The sequence below is a fragment of the Pantherophis guttatus genome, chromosome 18 (assembly GCF_059756535.1).
Source record: "Pantherophis guttatus breed Tessera chromosome 18, ASM5975653v1, whole genome shotgun sequence".
Lineage (NCBI taxonomy): Eukaryota > Metazoa > Chordata > Lepidosauria > Squamata > Colubridae > Pantherophis > Pantherophis guttatus.
In genome coordinates this window covers 872,180-896,582 of record NC_142080.1, presented here as the reverse complement: position 1 = coordinate 896,582, position 24,403 = coordinate 872,180, and the positions used below count along the sequence as shown (strand labels likewise).

The window sequence follows — 24,403 nt, the reverse complement described above, 5'->3', positions numbered from 1 at the left end:
TTAACCACCACAAAAAAAAAAAATTAAAAATTACAGGGGACACAATCACAACTTTCAAAGGAAAGGAAAGAGTTTAATAACAAGGCAACGGCCTCTAGAGACTACAAACCCACAGAAACCATGGTTCTTCAAGACCCTGAAACAGACCTGGATGAGTCGAGGCCTCAACTCTGTGTTGTAGCAGCTTCAAAGGGTCAGTTCTAACTCGTGGCTCAGGCAGCCTCAACACACCTCTGGGAACGCATGGTAAGGCACTAAACTAAAGTACATCGAGTTGTGAGCAGAACCACAAGCATTAAGGTACAATTTTACGTAGTAGGTCTGGAATTCGGTTTCCGTGTGAATTCAGCTTCAGGTTTCTAGATCTCATGGTTCTGAAAACAGGCTCTAAAGCACGCCCTTCGAGGCCAACGGACCTCTTAAAAGTCTCACAAGATAAGATGAATAAAATAGAATGGTTTTATCCCAGCCCCTTTCAGGAAAAACCTATAACCAGTTTGTAATAATGCATTCTGGCTTCGGTGGTTGTCAGTACAGGGTTGAACTCTTAAATTCGATGCACTTTAACTGGCGTGCATCTGAACGGCTGTACCAGGAGGAAACAACCTGGGGCGTCACTCTTAAATTGCCAAGATTCTCCACACAACCTTTACGTTCAAAAAGCAGAAACCAAACACGGGCGAGATTGCATAGAGACGTGTGCTGTAATTCAGCAAACAGAAGAACAGCACGAGAAGGAAGAAAGGAAAAAAAAAAAGCAAAGGAACTTGAATGGGCAAAAAAGAAAAACCTGGCGGGACAAAAAAATGAGGTTGGGATCGTGAGGTTTATAAGGGGGAACAAACACACCCACGGAAATGAATCCCCCTCCTCCATAGGGCGGAAAAGAGGAGGATTTGAAGTGAGAGCAAAGGGGAGGGGAGGCCAGAGAGAAAGAACTGTCCTTTTGTCCCAGACACAGCCCCTCCTTCGTTTTAACTTGGGGGTCTCGGAAAAAAATCAACCAGGGATCCAGAGCAATGTGCGAACTTCTTGGCTGATTCCCAGATCCCTAGAAGAAAGTGTGACAGTGGTGTGTGTGTGTGTGTGTGAAGGTAGGGCTGTAACAGAACTGAGGTCTCCAGGCCCAGCTTCATAGGCCGACGGTGGGCCTGGCAAGCCGCAGTCACCAAAAGCTCAGGAAGGCGGGAAGATACCACCAAGCCACGGGCTTCCTTCCTGGAGGAGAAAAGGGGCGAAGCCGCTTGGAACCACTTCATGCGCCAGGAGGGTTTAGGATTTATTGAAGGCCGCCAACACGGCCCAGATCATCTCGGTGCCTGCTGCCTTGGCAGCCTCCCCCTCGGGGTCCCTATCCATCAGATCCTTGGACCTATTCATCGCCACATCGTACTTCTCATCCACCAGGCTGGCAAAGACGTTCTCCAGGACGTCCGAGGCGTGGGCCAGGACCAGCAGCGCCAAAGTCCTCCTGTCCATGCGGTGGGGGTCGTTGACCCACCTGTCGAGGAGGCTCTCCTGAAGCCGTTTCACCAGCCGCTGCTTCTCCGTGGTGTTGGTGACCGGGTGGGTGGTCATGTCGAAGAGGAGGAAGTTCTGCTTCTCGGTGGTCAGGATGCCCTTCTCCACCAGGTTCTTGGCAATCCGCTCGCGGACGTTACGGAGCTGGTACTGCAGCTTGAAGGGATTCCAGGTTTCACCTGCAAAGGAGGGGACCGTTCGGAGTCACGACTGTCTGTCCGGAGGATCCAAAAGTTCACTCTGGGGGCAAATTGTGACGGAAGCCCCCAGCAGCTTTGGACAGGCCAGCCTGAAACGTTTCCCTCCCCCTTTTATTCTCTTCAATCCTAGATTTTGAAGATCGTCTCCCAAATATATGGATTTATATCCACTACAAACCAATTCTCTGTTTTTCTCTGGGTAGTGTGTTACACCCAACATTTTGGACAAAGTTAAAAGCTGACTTGGTGATCGCCAGAATCCCAACTCTTGAAAGAAGCTCATTTGATTTCTTCCTTTGGGGTTGACGATCATTGCAATTTCTGGACAATGGTTTATACTGGTAATTGAATGTGTACCTAAACCACGGTAATGCTGTCTTCTTCAACAATTTAACAATTCACTAATTTCCCTTCCGTCCAAATCTATGCATTGCACTGAGCCATAAAGTACACCATTTTCTGTTTGTTTGTTTTTTATTTGGGCTGTGGCGGCTTGAAAGCCCGAGTTAAAATTGAGTTGGCTTTGGCCAATTTCAACCGATCCCACAAAACCCAGGCTCACTGCAACCCATGACCCCAAGCACAGAAACCAGCAAGCCCAGGGAAGGATGTCACCCGCACGGCTGTTTCCGCACTGCAGCTACAAGGCAAGCATTTTGCAGGGGGCCAATGGTTGCGATCCGAGAGGCGAGGGCAGCAGCCCCACAACACAGTCATCCAATCTCTCTTACCTGTGAGCAACTCAATCCAGGTTTGCACCGTCTCGGGTGACTCGGTGGCCTTGAGATGGCGGAGGGTCTCATCAAGCAGCACATCTCCAGTTGGGGCATCTGACTTGATGAGGACCTGAGCAGGAGAAGAAAACGGGGGTCCATGCGCTGAAGGCACTGCAGCCCTTAAGAGCGCGAGGGCAAGCAGGGAAGGCAAAACCTACTGTTAAGGTTCCAAGTCATACATCCCCAACAATGAGAACTCCAAGGCAGGCATGTTCCTCAAACAACATTTTATTGGGACATATCAAATTGATGGAAAACTGGTTCTAAGTTCCCACCGGTTTTACACCCAATTAAAAGTAAAACTTTGTCACTTTCCCCACAGAGTCACCAGTCACATGGTCCAATCAGTATATAGTCCAGTTGCCAGGTGACCTCAGTCTCCGCCTTTCGAACACCTACACCAGCATCCTTGATTCCCAGGGGAAAGAATTTTATTTTGGCTGCAACATCCCAACTATCTCTATACCCACCCACCCCTCCCTGGCCCCTTCGCTCCAGGCTGTGTCAGCCCTGAAGCAATGCAAAAAGAAACCTCCTTAGAGGAAAGCTACAGAAAAGAAAATGGCCACAGTTAAGACAGCTTCAAGGCTGACATCTACCTTTCGATCCAGCAGGCGTTTTTTCCTCATGGACTGGGGCTCCAGCTGTACCCTCCCTCGCATGGCCAGCTCAATTAGGATGCCCCCTCGCAGCCCCGAAGAAATGCAGTCATTCCAGAAGGATGTGTAGCCCTGAGAGGACGAGGAAAGCAGAGGTCAACGGAGGGAGCTCAGCAGTTCCTGAAGTGCACGCACAGGTTCACCACAAATCACCCTGGTCCTGCCAGCCTTTACCCAGCACATTTTGCACAATTGTTATACATCCTGACACACAAACATCAGCCATAGGTCCTCCCTTAGTTGTCAATTTAATCATGAGGGGAAAAGGCCCCACACCAGTTCTTGATAAAAGGGTGTGAAAATAGGGAGCAGCAAAACTATCATTAAATTCAGATTTTCAGAAAATGTGCCTCTGAGTAGGAAGACAGTATCCATAAGTGCAGGGTTTAAATTCAAGATACTTAAGATACGCTGAATTTCAGTGTCATATTTTACAACCTGCATTCTTGCATCAGGCAGGTGTGGGGGAAAAAAATCAGTCATATTGTATCTAATTTGTTCAGATTTTTTTCTTTTGCCTGGTGATTCTGAGATTACATAATTATAAATCAATTAAGATAATGGCTACAAACTTTGTAATGATGCCTAATAACCAAGCATGCTAACTATGACTAATTGCTTTTTTTTTAAAAAGCCCAGCTAGGTTAATAATAGATTTCCTTAGATTCCAACTTTGACAGCAGAGATAGGGAGGTTATACCATAAATAATTGTAGCAGAGAACATTTGGATGAAATGTGGACACAAATAGAAAAACAAACAAGATATTTTGCGGTTCCTGTATGTCTAGAACACACACACAAATTACCATCAACCTCAAATCTCTCAAATATGCAAACACTCGTAAAACTTTCCTTTCCTTCTCAACATCCAATTAAATCATTACATAGTTCCTGAAAGTAACGGAGGAAAAATGGGATTTTAAAAACCATCTGTAGTTTTTAAATGGCACAAAACATTTAAATATGTAGAACTCGGTGTTCTTTCGAAAATCTGCACTCCATTCATTGTTTTATGATGCTTATAAATCTCTTGGCAGTTTAATCTGTTTTTCTTACTTTTTTTTTTCTTTCTCTCATTTTGCATCTCTTCTTTCTCCTACAGGGTTGATAGCAAATCATAAGAAGAAGAAAAGGAAGTGGGACATTTATCTCACCGTTGCAACAAAGCTAATGGTATAGGGGTCTCCTGCTCGAGCAGGGGGTTGGACTAGAAGACCCCCAAGATCCCTTCCAGCTCTATTCTGATTGAAAGCGATTCTAACTTGTCTTTCAGCTAAATTTGAATTCAATTCCTTTTGGCTCCATTTCAAGCCAAACACAATTTTACTGCTCTTTTGTCCTCTATGATTTCTGTCAGTCAAAATGACGCAAATAGAGGATTTTGCTGCACCTTTTTACAAGCAAGAGAAGCAAATCCCAGCTACAAGTCTTGGGAATTCTTAAAGTACAGTAAAAAGGTGTTTATCCCATCGATTCTTTTAATTAGTGATTCAATTTGGTATCCCCTACTGTAAAAAAAAAAAAAATGTCGGGCATTCTTCTACAATCCCGCAGGGATGTCTTTTTCTATTCAGTCTAATTACAATTAGCTTCCAGGTCTGCAAAGTTAGGAAATCCAGGATGGGAGCTACAGCTGGACACTGTTAGTAGGGACAATCAAGGAAAAGCCAGCACCAGTTTCTCCCTGAGTAAACCTGCCACGTGTGTCCGGCGTCCCCGTGGAAGAGCAGGAAATGAAACTCCTGAGAGAAAGCCACGGAACAGGTGGAGCTGGAATTAGGACACAATAAATTTAAACATTGTCCCCAAAGGTCAAGGAGTTATGTACACAACACACCAAGGTTAAATGCTGGTTTGTTATGTTACAGCCTCCAAATGCAACTTCCGGCTTCTTAGGGAGAAGCATTTCCCCACTCTTATCTGCGATGGCCAAAGTTACGGGAGTTTCTGTACAGGTACTTGGCTGGCAAAAATACGGGCCCCAAGTTTCCTATTGTTCCACCCTGGAGGAAAAGAGCCAAGCTGGCACGGGCTGCTGTTTCCTGGTTTTTCATTAAATCGGGTTCTGTTTGTTGATGTTAGTTGCCTGACCAAGCCAGGAATACATTAGTAATGATAGCTGGATTGGCAATGCCCAAGGAGGTTCTTGAGAAGTTTTGCTTCTCCCACACCCGTCCTTAGTCCCGTCAAACTTTTCTAATTAGGGAAAAGTTATGAGCCTTGGTGTTGGCAAAAAAAAACCTCGGCAAACTGGTTTGCTGGTAAAACAAATGCCAAAGGGATCAGTTTACTGCTGGTTTAAAATGCAAACCACCCATCATAATGAACTCCACTCCTTCATACAAGCACTGTTAAAATCGCAACTGAGTCTTCAATGATCTTAGTCAAAGAGGAAGCAGAATCCGACACTGGATTTCAATTTTCTGCGCTTGACTGAACTTTTCTCTGACCCTTCAAATCAAGTTGCAAAGCTGCTGTGTTGTTTTTCTTAATGTTGCTGGCTTGTTTAGGAAACTTGTTTTAGTTGTGCAGAGTTGTTACCAAATTGTATCACTCTTGAGCTCATTTCCGAGTGCCTTTTGTTGCTTACAAACCAAATCTAAATTCTGTACATTGTCAGGGGCCTTACTAGGAAAAGAGATGGCACAGATCAATAACTGTAAATAGGAAAGGACCCCTACGGTGAGAGATCCAGTTGGATCCTACCTCTTTGTCCTTCAGACCCAAAAGCAAGATCTCTTCCATGAGAGTAAGACGGATGTCCTTGGAGTCTCCGGGATCCTCTTCCCCCAAAGTCTGGTTGACCACAGCATGTTCTTCGGCCTCCAGCCGCTTGTCTGCATGCTTCCCGACTTCCACACGTTTCCCTCGATGGATCAATGTTGTCATGGCTTCTCTGCTGGGTGTGTAAGCCTAACGGAAACACAATTTTGTAAACAGCCGCTGATTGTGCCATCTCTGCTCACCTGCCAGGCCTTTCAACAGCCCGTGTGAAGAAACTCCTCAAATCCCAGGCAACCTCCCCATAGCAACTCCCCTAATAGGCTACGGGCGCTGCCCCACACACTTGACCCAATCCCCACAACCTAGAACACATTCTCTGTGGGGAAGTGAGGAACAGACCCCATGCTCAGAAGACATGATTCCTTCTGCGTGAACTCTACAGCCTTCAAAAAAAAACCCCAGCTCATCTATTATGCTAAACCACTGTTTGCTCAATCATGATTTAATGAATCAACCCCAAGGTAACTGAAGTATCAAATAACGACCACAGGGACTTGAAAACAACAGACTAATCGTTTTATGAAACAAGTTTTGCTTATTAGCTTACCACGGGTGGTTTGCAAGCAAGTTCTAAACTTGGTTTCCATGGGATCCAGATGTGTTTGGACCAGAGTTCCCAGAATTCCTACGCCAGTGAGAATTCTGGGAGCTGTAGTACCAATACAATCCAAAGGGTATTCCCCCTTCTCCTTTTTCTAAATGCTGACCACATTGTAGAGGCAGCAAGTTAAAGTTGGAAAGGACTATACAGGATCGTAGTCCTTATTGAGTAACCGTTTTGCCAAAGAACCTCATGCAAAGACTCGCCCTTATTTTCCCAGCCAGGTTTTGTGAGCGAACATAAAAAATGTTTTTTTTAAAAAAAAAAAAAAAACTATGATAAATCCGTAATATAGGCAAAATAGGCAGCAGCATCCAAGGCTCGTTCGGGGAGCGTTTAGTCCATGAAAGAGGGCCCAATCTTGAGCAAACAGGAACCTGGCTGCATCAGGTGAGGACACCCCTTTGCATGTGATGAAAGAGGAACTGTGTATGTGGCAGCCACCGGGCAGAAAAGAAAAGGGTTTGAAAAGGGGGCTTCGGCTGTATTCCTGAGCCTTTGGGGTGGAAATAAATCATGGCAAATGTCAGTTTAAAAGGTGACCCCTTGGGAGGTGGGGGCAAGAAGGAGAAAGAAGCCATCCCAACTCCTGTTTCAGAAGGAACAAACCCTCCAGGGGAAAAGGGATTGAATACACGTGTTTTCTCTCTGTCTCTCTCTCTCTCTCTCTCCAAATAGAGACCAGGGTGTTCCCTACCCCACAAACGCCGAGGGGGCTGCACGGCCTGCCCCCAGCCCCTTCTGCACAACACCCTCCTCATTTGCAAGCTGCTCCCCCGTTACGGGCAGGGATGGCTCCTCATTGGGGGGGGCGCAGAAAAAGAAGCCCACCCCCCCACTTCCACCTGCTCCTGCCAATGGAAGAAATCGTCCTCGCCCCCCATCTATGGCTGCTTTGCTTCCCCCCCCCCCTTGCACCAACCCTTACCCGCACTCCTGGCTCTGCCTTCCCAGCCGCTGCTCAGCCTCCCTCCTCGCCCTTCTCCGCCTCCTGGGGCAGCCTGCAGCCCCGGTAGCCGAGCGCGCCTGACTTCCTGGGTCACCTACGGGAAGGAAGGAGGCGAGAAGAAAAGCCCCAAAGGCTCCCCCATCGCTTCCTGGTGTCCCCGGGAAACGTATCCCGGTAGTCGCGCAGAGGGCCAATGGGAGCAGAGGCAGCCTCCGAAAGCGCCAATCGGCTGCTGGGGGAGGCGGGGCTTCCCTCTCCCTCCCCCTCACCCCCCCCGCTGGCCACTCGCAAACTTGCCAAGGGGGCAGGATGGATAGTCCGGGAGGGGCGGTGGGACCAGCCCGCCTGATTGACTGACGCGGCGGCCAATGGGGGCGCGGAGAGTGGCTTTTTTTTTTGGCCTGGCCGGCACGTCTGAGGAAAACTCAAAGGGGGGGAGGGGGGGATGAGTGGGAGGGGCTTGAAAAGGGGGGGCAGAGTGCTCCCCCGTGAGGTGAAGGAAACATGAATAAGCACAAACAAACAAACAAACAAACAAACAATAAATAAATAAATAAATAAATAAATAAATAAATAAATAAATAAATAAATAAATAAATAAATAAATAAATCTGTTTCTGAGGGGGCTTCTTTTTCTTCTTCCCCTCCCCTGAGGACCCATAAAAAGGGCTGAGGAGACCCCCTTCTCTTCCCCCCCCCACACGCACAGAGGCCTGCTTGAGAGGGAGACCCTGGCCCAGGAAAGGGCAGGCCTGGGTCCCTGAGGGCTGGGAGTGGAGCCTCCAGCTGCAGGGGCAGTCTCCCCCACTGTTCCCAGCCGGATAAGGAGACCAGGGCCTAGTGTGTGGGGGGGTTGGGGGGGCGCAGGGGCCCTGGGGGGCCTCCACTCACCGCCTGGCAGCTGAGGAGAAAAAGGCGGGAAAGGCCCAGGTGGGGGAGGGGCTTCCGGAAGAAGCTCTGTCAAAGGCACCCCACTTCCTCTGGGGGAAGCCTCAGCCCCCCCCCCAAGATCCCCTCTTGGGGGGTCAGATTTTTTTTCCTCCGCCCCCCCCAGGCATGGCTTTGTGGGACCAAGCGGGGGCCCTGGTGGCACGGAGGGGCCCCCAACCCCAATTCCCGGGCGTGGTGCCCCTTCTTGGGACAAGGCAGCTAAGACCTCGACTTACAACCGTTCCTCTAGCGACCGTCCGAAGTTACAACCACACTGGAAAAAAGGGGGACTTTTTTTCACACTTCCTAGCCGTCGCAGCCTCCCCCGTGATCACGTGATCAAAATTCAGCCCCTTTGGCAACGGACTCACTTAGCGGCAAAAATGTTGGGCTCAATTGTGGTCATAAGTCAAGGACCACCAGTAGCCCCCCCTTTTTTTTCCCAGGCTGGTGGGTGGGATGCCCCCCCCCCGATCTCTCCCCAAGAAAGCCTTGTAAACAAAATAAAAACAGGAGCCCCGTAAATTTCAGTGGCTTTAATCTTTTTAAAACAAATTCTTTTAAAGCATCCGAGGACCAGGAGCGGGAAAGAAAATGGCACTGAGGGAGAAAAGGAGAAAAGGAGAAGGGAGAAGCGGCTGCCTAGAACTCTTCCTTGGGCTGGCTGATTTTCTTCCGTTTGGGACTGAGGTCTTGGCTAGAAGAGAAATCCAGAGGATAAACCTGGAGGGGGAAAAAAGCCAAAAAGAGATGCATATAAATGCATATATATGAATACGAATTGTTTCGGGAGAATTCCCTCTTCCTCCTCCTCCCTTTTATTGTTCTCTTTTCATTGATTGCAAATAAACTGTTTGGTCTTGGCTGGATTGCTGAGTGGAGCAGGTCCGTGAATGGTAACCCCGGCGGAGGCTTTTTATTTATTTATATTTATTTATTTATATCCCACCTTTATTATTTTGATAAATAACTCAAGGCAGCAAACAAACCTAATACTCCTCTCTTGCTTTAAGGGACAGTCTTGATGCTCCTGACAGGCAAACCTTTCTCTCTGAGGTTTAATGAAGTGAAATCAAATATGAATTTTTAAACCCTGCTTCCCCTTTGCAGAGGACGGGGCGCCCAAACAACAGCCAGGGAAATGTTTGCCCATTTAATACACAATCACAACTGCAGTCGCAACTCCGCTTCCCTTCGGAGCTAATATATTCCAGCCAATATGTTCTATTACTTCTTCTTTTTTCTTCTTTGGTGCCCTGTTTGCCATTAGGCCTGAAAGCGCCACGAGCATTAACAGCCACTCATTTATACAAGGGAAGTGCCGGAACATGTAATTCTTTACTTAGGCTGGAGGTGATGAGAAAAGGCCTGTAAATTCTCAGCCATTGCTGCAAAAAAAGGGAGGGGGAAAAAGGTGTATGTGGCTGAAATCCGGCCTGCGTTTCACATCATGCAAGCACGGCTGAACTTTAGGGGACTTATTCTTCGGTAAACATGAAGAATGTGGCACAACGTCAATAAAAACATCGATGGAGATTAAATGGAGGGTTCGGCAGAAAAATGCAAGATTGGCCGTCTCCAGCAAACCTGTTTAAGATTTAGGGTATCGTTTCAGTGAATAGATGTGGATTTGATTGAGAATTAAGCCTCACTAATGTTGCGGGTAGTGCCTGGGAATATAAGTAATAATGTGGATACCGCTATCCAAAATAGATTGATCCTCCATCAGTGAGGGACTGAGAGAGGTTGGGGAAATTTATTAGTATGCAAAAATGCAGATTATTCTATTACAAAAACAAGTGGTTGTAGAAGAGGGAATTGTCAGAGTATCAGTCCCAAACTTTACACGGCCAAAAAAAGAGACACCAGGAGGCTCCTAAGAAGGCCTGGCTACCTTTGGTGTCAACACCTGTTACGTGCACAAATCTGTGGCTGTTCACCCCAGAACAATATTCCGAGATGGCTCCAGAGCTTCAAGCAGAACCAGAGCTGTGCTCAGTTGCATGGCTTTGAGTTTGTCACATCCCTGGCTGGTTGGATTTATTTCAGCAGCTCCGACTTTGCTCGCTTATTTTGTGGAGTGTGTTTCTGATTGCGGCTACAGTCCAAGGCATAGTTTACATGGGATCAAGTGCGAGTAAAGAACTGCAAGGCAAATGTGCAGAGACATTAAATGGATGGGCAGCAGTGAACCTCTATCTTCCCACAAGCCACCTCCCTTTACAAAACGGATCTTTCAAGAGGTCAAACTTTCTATTTATTCTGCCAAAATCCTGCCTGGAGAAAGGAGGGAGGTCTAAGTGCAACGCAGAAGCACTTACAGGCTTATCCAGTTCTGAGCTCCTTCTCTTCTGGGCTTCGGCACCCTTGGATGGTCTCTGCTTTGTGTTTTCCACGGCACCCTTGACAGAGACAGAGGAACTGTTACTCTAGAAGAAAAGCCTGCAGACGGCTATTAAGACGCTCGCGAGGCATCTGCAGGCTGTTACTCTTCCTCAGCTCGTGCTAAAAAATTAATGAAGGGCTCTCTAATAGTGGCGACAGTAAGGGCAAGCCGTAGCTTGGTCCTGATGACATGTGATTTACTTCCCCTGCTGTACATGCTAAAGGGCACTTCTTAAGTTGCTGATTCTGGCAGAATCTTTCCCACAATGCTTATAGGTGGATAATTTTATATCAATCAGGCATTTGGCTGGTGCAAAGAGGTTTTTTTTTAGTAGCACTTTGTATGATGGATGGGAGGATCTGCAAAGATTCAGACTGACCTAAAGGTTCTTTCTGGAACACTTTCTGCTGGAAACTGGGAATTCGGGGTGGGAGTTTTTATAACCCCCCACCACCACCACCAAACCGGCTTTCACTCCAGTCATTTAATCTCTTAATCAGCACCGTTTTCTCTTCACTTTGTGGACAATCAAGAATGAGAGCTGGAAGCCTTCCTGGGACTGATCTGACTTCATGTTTTTTTATTAAACAGCTGGTGTGAAGACCAGAAGAGACACTGAGGGCTGCTACTTAGCTATGCTCAAATTTCCCATCTTGGATCCTAGCTGTCCAAATTTAAAGTCAATCTAAAAGTCTATGCAATTTAGCATGTGATCTTAAGATATTCACAAGAAAAGATCGGTGTGAGGATAAAATAAGATCATGGGTTGTGAGAAAATTTGTGATAGGAATTAATATTTTCATTAACAACAAACATAAATTTTAATTATTTTCCTGGTATCTGCATTTTGTTACTGTTCCCATAACAATGGAGATACCAGGAAAGTAATTAAAATTTAGGAGAACAAAGTAAGAACGGTTAGTACTAACAATTGATGCTGTCATGCCTGCGTGACTCTCAGTCTGATCTTTTAAAAGAATGGATGTTTAAAAATAAAACGCTTACTATGTTTCGCTGGAATTTTTTTCCGCTTCGGGTTCTGCTCTCGGTGACTTCAAGTTCTGATGTCTTGCTTATTAAATGATCCACCTAAAAAGGGTTAAACAACCAAATGGTTACTGGCTAAAGTTTAACAGACCACATTTCTGCTTTTTTCAGGCTTAAGAGTTGTGTACCACAACCTACTTAGGAACAGGCATGACCGATGTTTTTGCTTCCTCTTGCCTTTGCAATACAATCCTCAGCTTCAAGCTGAGTCTTGAACGCTAAATACAGTTTTGTTTATAAGCTTCAGTTGGGCCATCTGACGTTTTGTGCTTTAAGAATCATTTGCCATGCAGCAAATGAAACAAAATTAAATTAATTGGGAGTTGAGAAGCTATCCCAGCACGGCATGGTTGGGGAAATAAATTCATAATTGCACAGGCTGGAACTGGAGTAAGCAGCATGTTCCTGCACTCAAGTAGCTGAACCAGTTTTCTTCTTTTATCCCGTGGGGAGAGCAGGGATGTTGGGAAAGAAAACCCAGCTTTGTACCTTAGAATTACTGATGGGGCAGCTCTGGTGTTCTTCTGTGATTTTCTCTTCCTCTGTGCAAATTAGGTTTGGTTCTGTAAAGGATTATGCAATTCTTCAGAAAACTAAATCAACAATAATTAAACTTTTGAGCTGCCTTAATACATTTTCAAAATTAGGCAGAAGGAGTCACACTGGTCTCTGTGCAGAAAGCAGGGCTGAAAGGCTGTGGTGGGAATAGTTGTTCCTCTCCCATTTCCCAAGAGTAGCAAAGTACCTGGGGTAGCTAAATATTACTCTATCCACATGTTTAGTCCCAAAAAACCTGTCCCAACTCAAATTGTATCACCCAGGGTTTACATGCATGAGAAAGACAACTATTTAAATTCAATAAAACAAAAAAATTACAATTAAATATAAGCAAAATGCTTTCCAGTCAGAAGGACTTTTCATGGGGGCAGAATTTAACCCATAAGATTTGTATCATCTTTCTGGAGGTGAAAAGAGGTCTTTGAGTATTTGTTTCGCTGTCTTCTTTTTAAATCTCATGCTTATTTTTCAAACATACACGATTCACATTAAAAGCATCGAGTTCACAACTTCATCTGATGCCCAGAAAAATCAAGGCAACTGAGATGAATACCCTGTTCACTTGATACAGAAAAAAAAGTCCTATGGCATGTGTACCTTCAGAGTGTAGCATCTTGCTTGCATTCTTCTGCCCTCCTGTTTTATTTTCCGGCACAAAATCTTCCTGTGTAAAGTACACAAACAAGAATGTCTTCCAACGGAACTGTTTTGGTTATTTTGAAGACGGGCAATGCAAGTGATGTTATTGTGACCCACAGCAAAACATAAAACAGATTCCTTCAAGCATACAAATAAATCCCAACACACTTACATCAATTTTTTGAGGCTGGTCTTCCTGAAGGTGCCAGCCCTGCATGGAAGCAAGGCTGGCATCCTCCTTTAGGATGGCTTTGTCCACACGCTCCATGCGGTCCTTCTCAGTGGTCACTTTCACTTTCAGCATATGAAAAGGGGTGGGAACCTCCCCAACATTGAGGTACATCGGCTCCCCCTCAAAGGCCATCCCTTCACAATCGCCCTCTTTGAATCCAGGGGGCTGGTAGTCAGGCGGCGTAACTGGAGGGGAAAAATAATCCATGCTTTGACATGAAACATGTTGATTAGTTTGACCTATCTCCCTTATTAGACGATATTAAGATTTTAAAGATACCTTCATCATAATAGAACAGCTTCATTGTCAGGCAGACGTTATCAGGCAATGGGCCTAGGTTTTGCATCAGGATATAAATCTTCCGGATGAGCAGGATACTTGCTTTCTTAGTATCAGCGCATGTGATGCTCGATTGACTCTGTTGACTAAAAGCACAAAGTAGCCGGAGTTGTATTACGAGGCCAAATAAGTTCATCACCTCCCCTAAAAAGGAGGATCCTGAAGTTTTAGCTTCCTTCCCAAGTCTGTAAACTCGTCTCTATCCAAGTCATTCCCTTGCACCTAGCTGTGTCTGCAGACAAGTGTTACCCCAAAGGGAGCATGGCAAGGGCAGCAAAACAGTTCTTGACGAGGAGGGTTAGGGAAATTAGACACAAACAGAGGCATTTATAAAAGTGTGCAAGATGTGGAGAATAGACATAGAATTGTGTGCCTCTCTTGAATGTGGTGTGGTGCAATGTGGTGTGGTGATTCAGCAGCACACACCAAAGGCAGGATGTTTTCACAGAATGCCACGATCTAATTTATGACAATTACTCCATAGGTTGTGGTGTTGTTCTTTCCACTCGCTTAAGTAGCTTTAAAAGGGAATTAGTCAGATTCATCACGGAAGATAAATCTATCAGGGAGGACAAACCAGGAAGGCTGGATGGGACCTAAAAGGTCAAAGGGCATATGAACATGAATACCAATTGTAGGGAGTAAGATGAGGGGGCGAGGCTGCCTTCCGACAGCCTCTGGAAATAAAATCCTGGGCTTCAGTCATTCTTGCATGATGAGTTAGGGATCTTCTTAATTCTAGAAGGCAAGCCTATGTTTGCAATTTTTGTATTTCTGCAGAATTTCGGAGGTGGTCAAAGATGTTTTTGATAATATTTGTTGCAACAACCCTATTTAGACTTTGTAACAAGCCCATTCTTAGTGAGCAATTGTTATGAAACAAATGTACATTTTCCTTGTCAACAAACACACCCGGGTTAACGTTCAGGTTCCAAAATCAAAGCATATATTTTTCCACACTTTACTGGGACAAATAGCTAGAAAAATATTTTACTGGAGTTCTTTGATGAAGAGGGAAAAATAAAGGCATACCTTCTGAAATCCATTGAAGGTCCTTTGTCTGTGTATTTGAACTTAAACTGGTAACATTCTGTAACCGTCTAATACAAAATGCAGCAGTTATTTATCTAGCACTCAGGGAGAACTGTGAGCGGAATGACAGGATCAAATCTATTTTGCAATGCCAAGAAACAAATTCCAAAGCCTTGTGCATAAGATAAATTTGGGAAACAGCATTTTGCACAAAAAAAAATCAAACAGTAGGTGGTTTCTTAATGGTCCAACTAAAACTATAAGAATGGGGGGGAGGGAGTCTTCAGTATGTTTACAATAATATAATACAGGGGTAGGGTGACACCTAGTGGGTTGTAGCTTTGTTATTTTCTGTGTCAAGGAAAGTATTTTTTATAAAGAAAAAAATTATTTTGTTCCCCAAGAACAAAAGAGCTAATTCATTTCTTTCTAGCTCCAGTGCTGATGGTTCCTATTATCTTGATGTTAGATTGCATGCAAAGCTTTAAGTATCCACCTTTATCAAATTGTTCTTTGTAATAAATATCTTTGTAAGAATTATAATAGATGTTTTGATCCAAATCAAAGCATCCAGTTACAAAGCTTGTAAGAAATGACATGGAAGACATACCTGGGGATCCTCCTGGTTGGTGTAGACCTGTATTCAGTGATAAACAACAAAATGAAAATCAAGCAAAGAGAAAGGAAACCTTTATTTCCATATATGGAATATATGTTTGCCAAACTTACTGCTAAGACGATTAATCTGAGCTGTTTAAAAGACAAGCAAGAAAGAAATTGATATTAGAAGGGTTTTCATATTTGTAAAACTGTGGCCCATTAGAGACAAAATGCCGACTTACATATTTTTTCTGCAGGGCATCGTAGCATCCTAGCATCCTGCAAAAAATTAAATAAGATTGAGGCTTTAAGCTTAGCTTTTGCATGCATGAACTGAAAATACACTTTAAGTGTATTAATTGAAACAAAAAATATGCAGTGGTGCCAGATTATGCAACTTTTTCCATATATATATATAGTATTCCATATAGTATTCATGACTGTTTACCAGTGGGTTTGGTTAAGAAAGCCAATTTATATACTTATGCATGAAGCATAACATTAACTTAATTGAAAACATGTTTCTTTTACAATACATCTTCCCCAAGACTTATTTAATTTGTACACTGCCCAAATACCAATGACTTTGCTGTCCAATACATTCATCTCCTTGGTTAAATAAGACAAATCAGGAAAACATGTAAATTTGCAAGAGCGTCATTCATTTTCTGCTGGCCAACCCTGCAAGAGGACACAAAGGTGCTGGAAACTGCAAATGGTATATAAGACATACCATTTCACGAGCTGGCTGGACCCAGGGCATTTTTTATCCTCTTTTAGGATCTTCACGCAGAGATCTTGAAAGACACAAACCATCAGCATTAATTGCAATTCAACTTTTGACTGGCTGATCTAAAATATTTTACTTCTATGAAATCTGAATTGTAGACCATCTTGCCTCATTTGATGGCTGTTGGGGGTGAGGGGGGAGGCCAATGACATCACTTTCATCATTGTGTAGGGAAATGATGTCATCTATATGACATCATCATGCAACTGCAAAATCTCCCTGATTAGAAGATTCAAAGATCCAAATCTTTCTATGCAAAATATGCCAATAGCCCTATACCCCAAAGTCTTGAAAATGGAACTGTTTTTTTAAAAATTGCCCCATAAGAAACGAAACCTCTCCCCCCTTCCCCCCAGAAAGGTTTCGGTTATTTTAACTTCCTGCTGTTCACCAGCCTAGCAAAAAGTTCACACTGGTTTAGACAATTTTAACTTTTTCCCTTTCATATGCAATATGTTTTTTAAAAAAACATCTCAATGTCATTACTTGAGCATGATTGATTCCTTTGCAAACCAACCTATTCCTTTATATCAGGGTGAAGCCAAGCTTGGCAACTTTAAGACCTGTGGATTTCAACTCCCAGAATTCCCTAGCCAGTCATGCCACGGCTAGGGAATTCTGGGAATTGAAGTCCACAGGCCTTAAAGTTGCCAAACTAGGACACCCCTGGTTTATATATTTTCTTGCATGCATTTAAATGCATTTTTTTCTGAGAAAGGACTCTCCAAGGAGTGGATGGGATCATCGATGGTGAGACGGGCTTCTTCTCAAAGGTCCATCTTCTCTCTTGGAGCCTCCAAGCTTCTGCACATTCTTCCAAAAGCAGGATTTCTCCTTCTTTTTGCCCCAAATCCATGGAAAGGGCATTACCATCTAAATATCTCGTCCCATAGGCAGATTCGGGCAAAATGCCCCTGAGATAGGTGATGCAGGAGACGGAGATGGCCAGCAGCCGCTTCACCAACATGAGGGATTGCTGTTCGGTTGCAATTTTGGTGGGGAATATGGCCGCAGTCTGGAAAAGAAAGAAATCCTTAATCTTCCAGGCCAAACGATCCTAGATTTCAATCCTGGGATCTGTCTTCAGGCGCCTCAAGCCTACCAGAGGATTCCTTTGCTTCTGCAAAGTTGCCATGTCCTTTTCTAACGGAATATTGCAATCCTCTGTTAATAAAAATAAATAAAACGATTGGTTAGTCCTGGATTGTTAAGGGGAAGAATAAGGGGAAATGGTCCAGCTAGGGGTATTTATGGGTGCCTTCCCACAATGCCCTAAGCCAAGGATGTCCAATCTTGGTAACTTTAAGGCTTGTGGACTTCAACTCCCATAATTCCCCAGCCAGCATGGGAATTCTGGGATTGAAGTCCCCAGGTCTGAAAATTGTCATTTTGGAGACCTCTACCCTAAGCCATCGTTCTAGTTGCCAAATCAGGATGGCTAAACAGATTGGGGAAGGTGGCCTTCAGGAAGAACCAATTTTGATGGGAGCAATGAAGTGTTCCTGGAATAGATTTGTAGGATTTATTGTTGTGGAGATGCCACGGTTTCCCAAAGTATGGAGAATTGCACAGTCCACCATCTTTTTTCCCCCTCGGGACCTCAAAGTGGCTGCCATATTGGGAAAAGCCAGCTGGTGGAGGATGCTAAGTGGATCTACCAGACTCTCCTGGCTATCCTCCATTTTTGCTGCCCTTCTGTTCCTAAGATGAAGAGAAAGTTTGGCCCTCGAGGGGGAACCAAGGTTCGTCTTTGCCATCTTGTTCATCACAAAGGTTCAAGATGGCAATCAAGAGCCAGTGGATGCAAAGGGAGCCAGAACTGGCCATTCTCCTCACAGCCAGCAATCATGGCTGATGCAGGAGAGGAGAAATTGGATTGCCTGGTTGGAGAGATCTGGAGCCCCCATGGCACAGTCTAGAAACACTGTCAGGAGGAACTACAATACTTTAACACCTATTATTGTTTGTGTGTTTTTTTTTTAAAAGGACATTGGGAAAGGGGAGAGAAGGCCCACCATGAGGGGAGAAAATGGCCGCCTCGGGCTGCTCCCTCCCTCAAACATGAGGCACGTTTTCGCCTTTCCCGCCTTTTTTCCTCAGGCAGCCCAACAGTTGCCCAACCCCCCCACCCCCTGGCTTTTCCCGCCTTTTTTCAAAGCAGGGGCGGCTGCTGATTGGAGCCCTCCCCAATGACATCATGTGGGATGACATCACGTGCCTATGACATCCTCTTCTAAGTTGGAATCGCTTCATTTTTATATAAAAATTATAGATTATAGATATATAGATAGAGATAGAGATAGAGATAGAGATAGAGATAGAGATAGAGATAGAGATAGAGATATATAGATATAGCTTCTGGTGATGAGGTTTAAACATGACTTTAAAATTATTTATTATTATTTAAAGATTTAAAGATTTTGGGCCACCCATAGCCAGCATTTATATTTAATACATGTGTTTATTTATTAGTTAAACTCATTCTGTGTCATATACGTGACTTTTAATATGAATGTTTAAGGGCAATTTTAAAAGCATCCTTAAAAACCAGAAGGCAACTTTGGCCAGCTGTCCCCTTCTAGATGGTTTGGGACTACAAACCCCATCTCCACCCCAAATCAGCATGTTCAATGGACAGAGAAGGATGGGTTGTTGAACGCCCGCCTTCTCTCAGGTCAAGGAAGGGAGGAGGGGGAAGAATAATGGTGTGACTATAATACCCATCATTCATGATGGGCGGTAATGGTTAATGCACCATCTTTTTCAGGGCTAGGGTAGAATGATGCTTTTCTCTAGGCCCTGTATTCTCTATCCTTTTTTCTTCCTTTCTTTGGTCAAAGGGAAAACACACCAACATTAAACCACCATGCAATCCATAAAGCACAGCAATTGGATTATCACATCATACTAAATCACAATTTCTTGAACATGCATTGCCTTTAATAATCTTTAATAGAGGCCAAGGTTAAATACATTTTGAATTATATTTCAACCAGGTTCAGAAAGGATCCAGGATATGTTGCAAGAAGAAAAAAATCTCCATTGCTGGAGGTTTTCAAAAGAAGATTGGACAACCATTTTTCCGATAGTATAAGGTCTCCTGCCTAGGGCAGAGGGTTAGACTAAATGACCTCCAAGGTTCCTTCCAGCCCTAAGATTCCATGTTTCTAATGTCATATTCCATGCAATGGCTCCAAGCAGTGAAAATATTCTTTTCTTCTTTGTGTTAAATGAGTCCAAAGTTCAATTTGTATGCATTTGACTCTTTCCAGATGAGAAACTGTCTTGCAAATAGCCGAACTTTAAAGAAGATTTTGCTTTACGTTCATGAATGTAGATTCTGGATGCTGTTTTTACTCCATCCCGTTTTCAGGTGGCCCGAAATGGAAATCCCTGACAATTACCCAGCGCTCTTTGCTTGTTCAAAGCAGATTGGCAGACATTACCTGATTAACCGATTAAGTCTGGCAGTGCCCCAGGGATCGTTAGCAAATTCCAAACTAAACCCAGATAAACCCTCATTTGGGCTGCTTGTCTCAGATCTACCAGGTGGAGCTGAATGGAAGATCTGGGTTTTGGCGATCAATCACTCTTCCCAAATGCAACAGTTAGATTTTTATATATTGAAAGGCTAAGATTAGCTGCCTAATAGGGCTTCTCAAGTGAAGAAAATATCCACTGCAAACTGGAGATGCCATCTAAATTAACGGATACGAACAATAGCTGGCGATTCCGCAGCGATTCCCTTGGTTTCTGGCAATTTTAATATAGCCTTCATGGCCAAAATTGATTCCCCAGCTGTTGGAATAAAAAGAGGAAAATAAAGAACATATGCTTTAGGAGGGAGCTTTCTTAAGTAAGGAGTCTAAATGAGGATGCAGTGTGGTGGGTTGGGAATGCCACTGATATTCCTCAAATTACACAAGATTTCTTTGGTGTCTGAAAAGTTAGATGCTTTGATTGACAAGGGGAAAAAATAGTCAAGATGCCAGTGCAATCTACAAAAGAGTGGTGGCCTCTTGCAAGCTGCATCCTCACAACATACTAAGAGAGGATATACAATATTTAATAATTTGGCTCTCCTTTTCTGCTTGGGAAGCCCTGAATATGGTTTATAAATCAAGACATTTGCAAAAATATCCACCACTTCAATCCATTTACAATCCATTTTTCCTTGCACAAAAATGGATCAGACATCATGCATAATCTCCCTCCTGCACCTTTGCAAAATGACAGAAGCTACTAAATCTTCAACTGTCCCTAAATTAAGTCCTAGGTGTGATGCTTGATGGTAAGAAAAGAATGCTGCGTTTATATTTAAGACCAAAGCATCTTAAAATAACTATGCCTGATTATTAATCCTGGTTTAGCCCCTGAAACTGGCCAAGAGCTGGCATACCTGTTCTTCACAAGCCAGTAATCCATGCCATTCTCCTTTCCGTATCCAACCACGAGGACGGCATGATTCAAATGCTGACTGGTGCATCTGGCATCATTATAAACTCCTATTTGGGATAAAGTTGGAATCACTTGTAAATGTTTATCGGGAACCCAGGATCCCAAACTCACAAAACTGAATCTTGTTCATTTAACAGATGTTAAGACCTCACCTTGCTTATACAGAAAGAACGTCGGCTGGTTTGCATTGATGGCCACTGATACTGGTCCAATCTTGGCTACAGCATCCTGCAGGTAAGTCTCATTTCCAGATGGAAGCAAGATATATTTAGAACAGGTAGCAGCTCGTGCAGCAGGATTATAATGACATAACCCATCCTGCAGGAAGCAGGAAAAAGTTCAAATTGGTGTTCCTCCTGAGTAAACCCACAGATTTGTGCCCCGCTCAACCCCAGTGCTTTTCCCTCTGGCTTATTTCTTAAATAACCTTAAATAAATAATTTCTTTGGACTTTAAAACCCCAGCCTCCTTCAGGTCGTAGGTGAGGCCAACACCTTTGGGAGGTGCTAAAATTTATGGCTTGGGACTCAGCCCAACCTCAGTGACTGTAAAATATAAATGCATGTTGCATTGGGTGTCTTGCAAAAAACAAGATTTTAATAAGAGTAAAATAAATGGGTCTGGAATCACGAGAAGCATTTCTCCGCCTCAGTTTGGTCAGCAAAAGCATGATGAGGGATAAATGAAAAGCATGCCATTTTTATAGCGGTGATAAGGATTGATAAAATACGTTAAAAGATCACTGCTTCTAATTGATGGTTGATTCATTCCATTATAATTTAATTCTATGACATAGTCACCACTTTCGTTGCTTCAAAAGGTGCAGGTGCCATCTTGATAATGCTCCATTTGATGTGAATGAAACAAAAAATATATCTTTTAAGATGGAGCAGCCATTCATTCTGAATTATTCCTTTTCTTTTTCTTAAAGCTGGATAATTATATAGAAGACCAAATGGATCTTATGGCACAATCCTATAAATTAAGTTTGGAACAAGTAGCAAGGGCTTATTTACGTTGCCGTGCGTAGGATTGCAACCTCCGCTGAGGAAGTCAGGTATGATTAAATGTGCCAGCTTTAATTACAACATTCCCCATGCTTTGCAAACTATCATGAAAAAAGATCAAAGAGAGAATTTAAACCAAGATTGTCCAACCTTGGTAACTTTAAAATCTGTGGACTTCAAGTTCAACTCCCTGAATTCTGGGAATTGAAGTCCACAAATCTTAAAATTCCCAAGATTGGACACCCCAATTTACAGCAAGTTTGCAAGCAATTTTCTGCAACAATAACCATACAAACCTTGGCCTTATATGGATAGGAAGCATCGGAGTTGATCCCATTATTATCTATGATATACTGGAAAGCAGCAGGCATATAACCTCCGTTACAGCCATGGTTCCCATAAAAATTGGAGCAATCAACAAGATTCTGCGGGCTAAGCGACACCAGCTTCCCAGTCTTGAGTTTTAATTGAGCTTCCAGGGCACCAACCGCACTGAAGGCCCAGCAAGCACCACACGAATACTGAAAGACAGAGATGGTCAAAATCAGTTGCACAAAAATATCCTGAACAGACCGATGGATGTTTAAAAGTCCTTCTCACCTGGTCTTTAACATTCGTGACGTATCCTTTGTCCCTCCAATCTATAGAGTCAGGAATGCCGATGCCTACGATAGATTTGTGCGACGTGGAATTTCGGTTCCACCAGGATGGGATCTTCAAGCCGGTCAGGAGCAATGACACTTCCTCATTGGTCTGTGGAAAGATCAGAAATACATGCATTAATTTAGCCAAAAGAAGGAATAACAGAATAGTAGAATAACAGAATAAAAGAGTTGGAGGTCTTCTAGTCCAACTCCCTGCTCCCTAGAAAAATTCAACCCGCTATACTCTTTAATGTTCACCATCCACATTTTTTTCAAAGCGTGGCAGTACCATTTAGTCTTGCCTGGCATCTAATACGCCTAGTTACCAAGCCCATTAAATAAATCAACATAGCTAACCATATCTCCTAAGTTATTCATGCCAAGTTCATAAGAATGCAGGCCCAGCGAATATTCGAGATTGTGCAGTGCGATAAATTGTACGTTCTTTTCCCAAGTCATTCGGCGCAGCTCTTCCTGATTCTGAGAATTAAAGCAGAAGTCACCATTAGCCAATGAGAAGACCCTGCTTATAAAAACAATTGTGTACTTCTTTTATTTTTAACTGCAGGAGCTACCGCTGGGCCCTCTTACCTTATTTTGGTACTCTTTGCCGTATTTCTTCTTCCATAATTCCCAGTACTTGTTCAGCTTGGGGTCCCTGTGCCACTGGGGAGCAGATGCGACAATAACACAAAAGGCCATCAGCCAAACGTGTATCTCCATCCTGTTGAGATATAGGATTATGAACTAAGAGAGCCACTCAAATTTGGAACGACAACATGAGCTTGAGAGAAGACTGCCTTGCACTGGTGTCCATGGCTCATATGAATTGTAACGATGATCACTCTGGATTTCTTCAAGTCAGGGCACGCAAGAGAAACTGTTGTTTAACTCTCTTTGCTCAATTACTAGCAAGTCAAGAAGGAAGCCCATTTATATCGTTGAAGTGCTGATTATTTATGCTTGTAAGAACATTTCTTTGCACAATGCAGCAATGGTGTTCAGTCAGAAGTTTGTACAATCTTGAAGCCACAATGCCTAATGTCCATTGTGATCAAATTATTGGAGACATTGTGCAATCTCCCAATACCACTCTGATAAATTTACTCCTAAATACACTTTAACAAACGCAGGATGCCCTCAAAGGAATCTCGCTTCGCTTCTTTACAAAGGAATAGTGAAGTCCACCAGGCAACCTATTACCACACTTTTAATCACATCACTGAGTTTGCTCACAATGCAAGGAAGATAAAGCACTATTTCATTTATTTGTTAAGAAAATTTATAGGGCCTCACAACTCACTCACAGTGACTCCAGGCAGCTTCCAAAATTAAAGCAAGCTGTAAGTTGAACACCCACTGGAAGTTAGAGAGGTTGTGTCCCAAATAAATATTTTAATGACGCGAAAGGATTCTTACCCATCACATTTCTGTCAAGTCTGGTGTGAAATCGGAGGATATCATTGTGAATTAGGCTGCTTGGAAAACATACAAAGAATCAAGGAGGTAGACCTCCTTTGTATCTCCAGTTTCTTAAACCTAATACACCTTTGCTAATTAAGACCCGGCTCATAGTTAATTTTTGCTAAAACAAATACACTCAAAACAGGAAGAAAGTAATTAATCCGTCAAAGTATCTTGGCTGTAAGTTCCTGTCAGATCCAGGCTTGATAGTAAATTCCTTGTTTCCTTACTTGTTAGATATGAACCCTGACGAAAAGATACCCAGCATTATCCAGAGACTCAAACCTAAAAGTTAACATTCTTGCAAATCTCCTTTGACAGAAAAACAAATGTTCTTGCCCTGCTCAAAGAAAGCATTGCGAGGAAGAAGATGGCCTTCTACCTACCTGAACATCTTTCAGCTGGCGGACTTTTCCAAATCGTACTCGTCCAATGTCTGACTCCCTCCTCAAAGAATAATTTTCTCTTTTCTGCCAACTGTTTGCTAACTCCGTAGCTGAACACAGCCGCTCACCAAAGCAGCAGCCACCCAATGCCGGTGCCGACAGGAGACAATCGATTTATTACCCTTGTCACATGAGCCTGCCCCAAACAAGGAAACGGACTGTGATTTTCACTTTCAGCCAAACAGAAATGATCCAAGTCTTCTCTGTTTTTGCTTGATCAGTTTTACCAGGTTTTTTCTTCTTCTTCTTCCATATCCATCATTGGACGTTGGCGATCATGTTGGCAATCCTATTTTTGTCAACAGCCACATGAAAAAGTGCTGCTGAGTTTTGTCCAAAT

At 43.6% G+C, this 24,403-nt stretch overlaps 3 protein-coding genes across 7 annotated transcripts; all 3 read right to left on the bottom strand.

Annotated features, from left to right (window-relative positions):
- Positions 1-52: 52 nt before the first annotated feature.
- On the bottom strand, positions 53-8,655 carry GOLPH3L (golgi phosphoprotein 3 like). 2 transcript variants are annotated; one of them, XM_034425087.3, is made up of 5 exons: positions 7,471-8,655; positions 5,864-6,070; positions 3,097-3,228; positions 2,453-2,567; positions 53-1,700 (listed from the first exon to the last, which is right to left on the bottom strand). In XM_034425087.3, the coding sequence occupies exons 2-5, from the start codon at positions 6,044-6,046 to the stop codon at positions 1,273-1,275; spliced, it is 858 nt and encodes a 285-aa protein (XP_034280978.1). In that variant the 5' UTR covers positions 6,047-6,070; positions 7,471-8,655; the 3' UTR covers positions 53-1,272. The 2 variants fall into 2 exon arrangements, with proteins under 2 accessions (XP_034280978.1, XP_087737549.1); XM_087881423.1 differs by having other exon boundaries at positions 7,590-7,679.
- Positions 8,656-8,942: 287 nt separating this feature from the next.
- HORMAD1 (HORMA domain containing 1) lies at positions 8,943-18,179 on the bottom strand. 3 transcript variants are annotated; one of them, XM_034425085.2, is made up of 15 exons: positions 18,060-18,179; positions 17,147-17,208; positions 16,915-17,059; positions 15,988-16,051; positions 15,497-15,533; positions 15,384-15,404; positions 15,265-15,291; positions 14,655-14,722; positions 13,563-13,708; positions 13,224-13,468; positions 13,010-13,076; positions 12,344-12,417; positions 11,813-11,896; positions 10,743-10,823; positions 8,943-9,144 (listed from the first exon to the last, which is right to left on the bottom strand). In XM_034425085.2, the coding sequence occupies exons 2-15, from the start codon at positions 17,177-17,179 to the stop codon at positions 9,064-9,066; spliced, it is 1,173 nt and encodes a 390-aa protein (XP_034280976.2). In that variant the 5' UTR covers positions 17,180-17,208; positions 18,060-18,179; the 3' UTR covers positions 8,943-9,063. The 3 variants fall into 3 exon arrangements, with proteins under 3 accessions (XP_034280976.2, XP_034280977.2, XP_087737548.1); XM_034425086.2 differs by lacking the exon at positions 18,060-18,179 and adding an exon at positions 17,703-17,721; XM_087881422.1 differs by lacking the exon at positions 18,060-18,179 and having other exon boundaries at positions 17,147-17,381.
- Positions 18,180-18,962: 783 nt separating this feature from the next.
- On the bottom strand, positions 18,963-24,186 carry CTSS (cathepsin S). 2 transcript variants are annotated; one of them, XM_034425081.3, is made up of 8 exons: positions 24,004-24,186; positions 22,745-22,877; positions 22,511-22,633; positions 22,110-22,262; positions 21,806-22,030; positions 20,655-20,820; positions 20,444-20,549; positions 18,963-19,842 (listed from the first exon to the last, which is right to left on the bottom strand). In XM_034425081.3, exons 1-8 carry the CDS (start codon positions 24,009-24,011, stop codon positions 19,743-19,745), a joined length of 1,014 nt encoding a protein of 337 aa, XP_034280972.2. In that variant the 5' UTR covers positions 24,012-24,186; the 3' UTR covers positions 18,963-19,742. The 2 variants fall into 2 exon arrangements, with proteins under 2 accessions (XP_034280972.2, XP_034280973.2); XM_034425082.3 differs by having other exon boundaries at positions 20,655-20,742; positions 24,004-24,182.
- Positions 24,187-24,403: the final 217 nt, after the last annotated feature.

Excerpts from the sequence above, each read along its gene's own strand:
- GOLPH3L (XM_034425087.3), bottom strand. The coding sequence starts at position 6,046 with ATGACAACATTGATCCATCGAGGGAAACGTGTGGAAGTCGGGAAGCAT. Across the intron at positions 3,229-5,863 it reads TGGGTCTGAAGGACAAAGAG|GGCTACACATCCTTCTGGAA; the intron begins GTAGGATCCAAC and ends TCGTCCTCTCAG. Across the intron at positions 2,568-3,096 it reads AACGCCTGCTGGATCGAAAG|GTCCTCATCAAGTCAGATGC; the intron begins GTAGATGTCAGC and ends TCTCCTGCTCAG.
- HORMAD1 (XM_034425085.2), bottom strand. The coding sequence starts at position 17,179 with ATGGCAACTTTGCAGAAGCAAAGGAATCCTCTG. Across the intron at positions 13,709-14,654 it reads CCTTCAATGGATTTCAGAAG|TCAACAGAGTCAATCGAGCA; the intron begins GTATGCCTTTAT and ends TTGTGCTTTTAG. Across the intron at positions 11,897-12,343 it reads GCCCCATCAGTAATTCTAAG|GTGGATCATTTAATAAGCAA; the intron begins GTACAAAGCTGG and ends AACCCTTTTTAG.
- CTSS (XM_034425081.3), bottom strand. Across the intron at positions 22,031-22,109 it reads TCACGAATGTTAAAGACCAG|TATTCGTGTGGTGCTTGCTG; the intron begins GTGAGAAGGACT and ends TCTGTCTTTCAG. Across the intron at positions 20,550-20,654 it reads GTTCTTTCTGTATAAGCAAG|GAGTTTATAATGATGCCAGA; the intron begins GTGAGGTCTTAA and ends TATCCCAAATAG.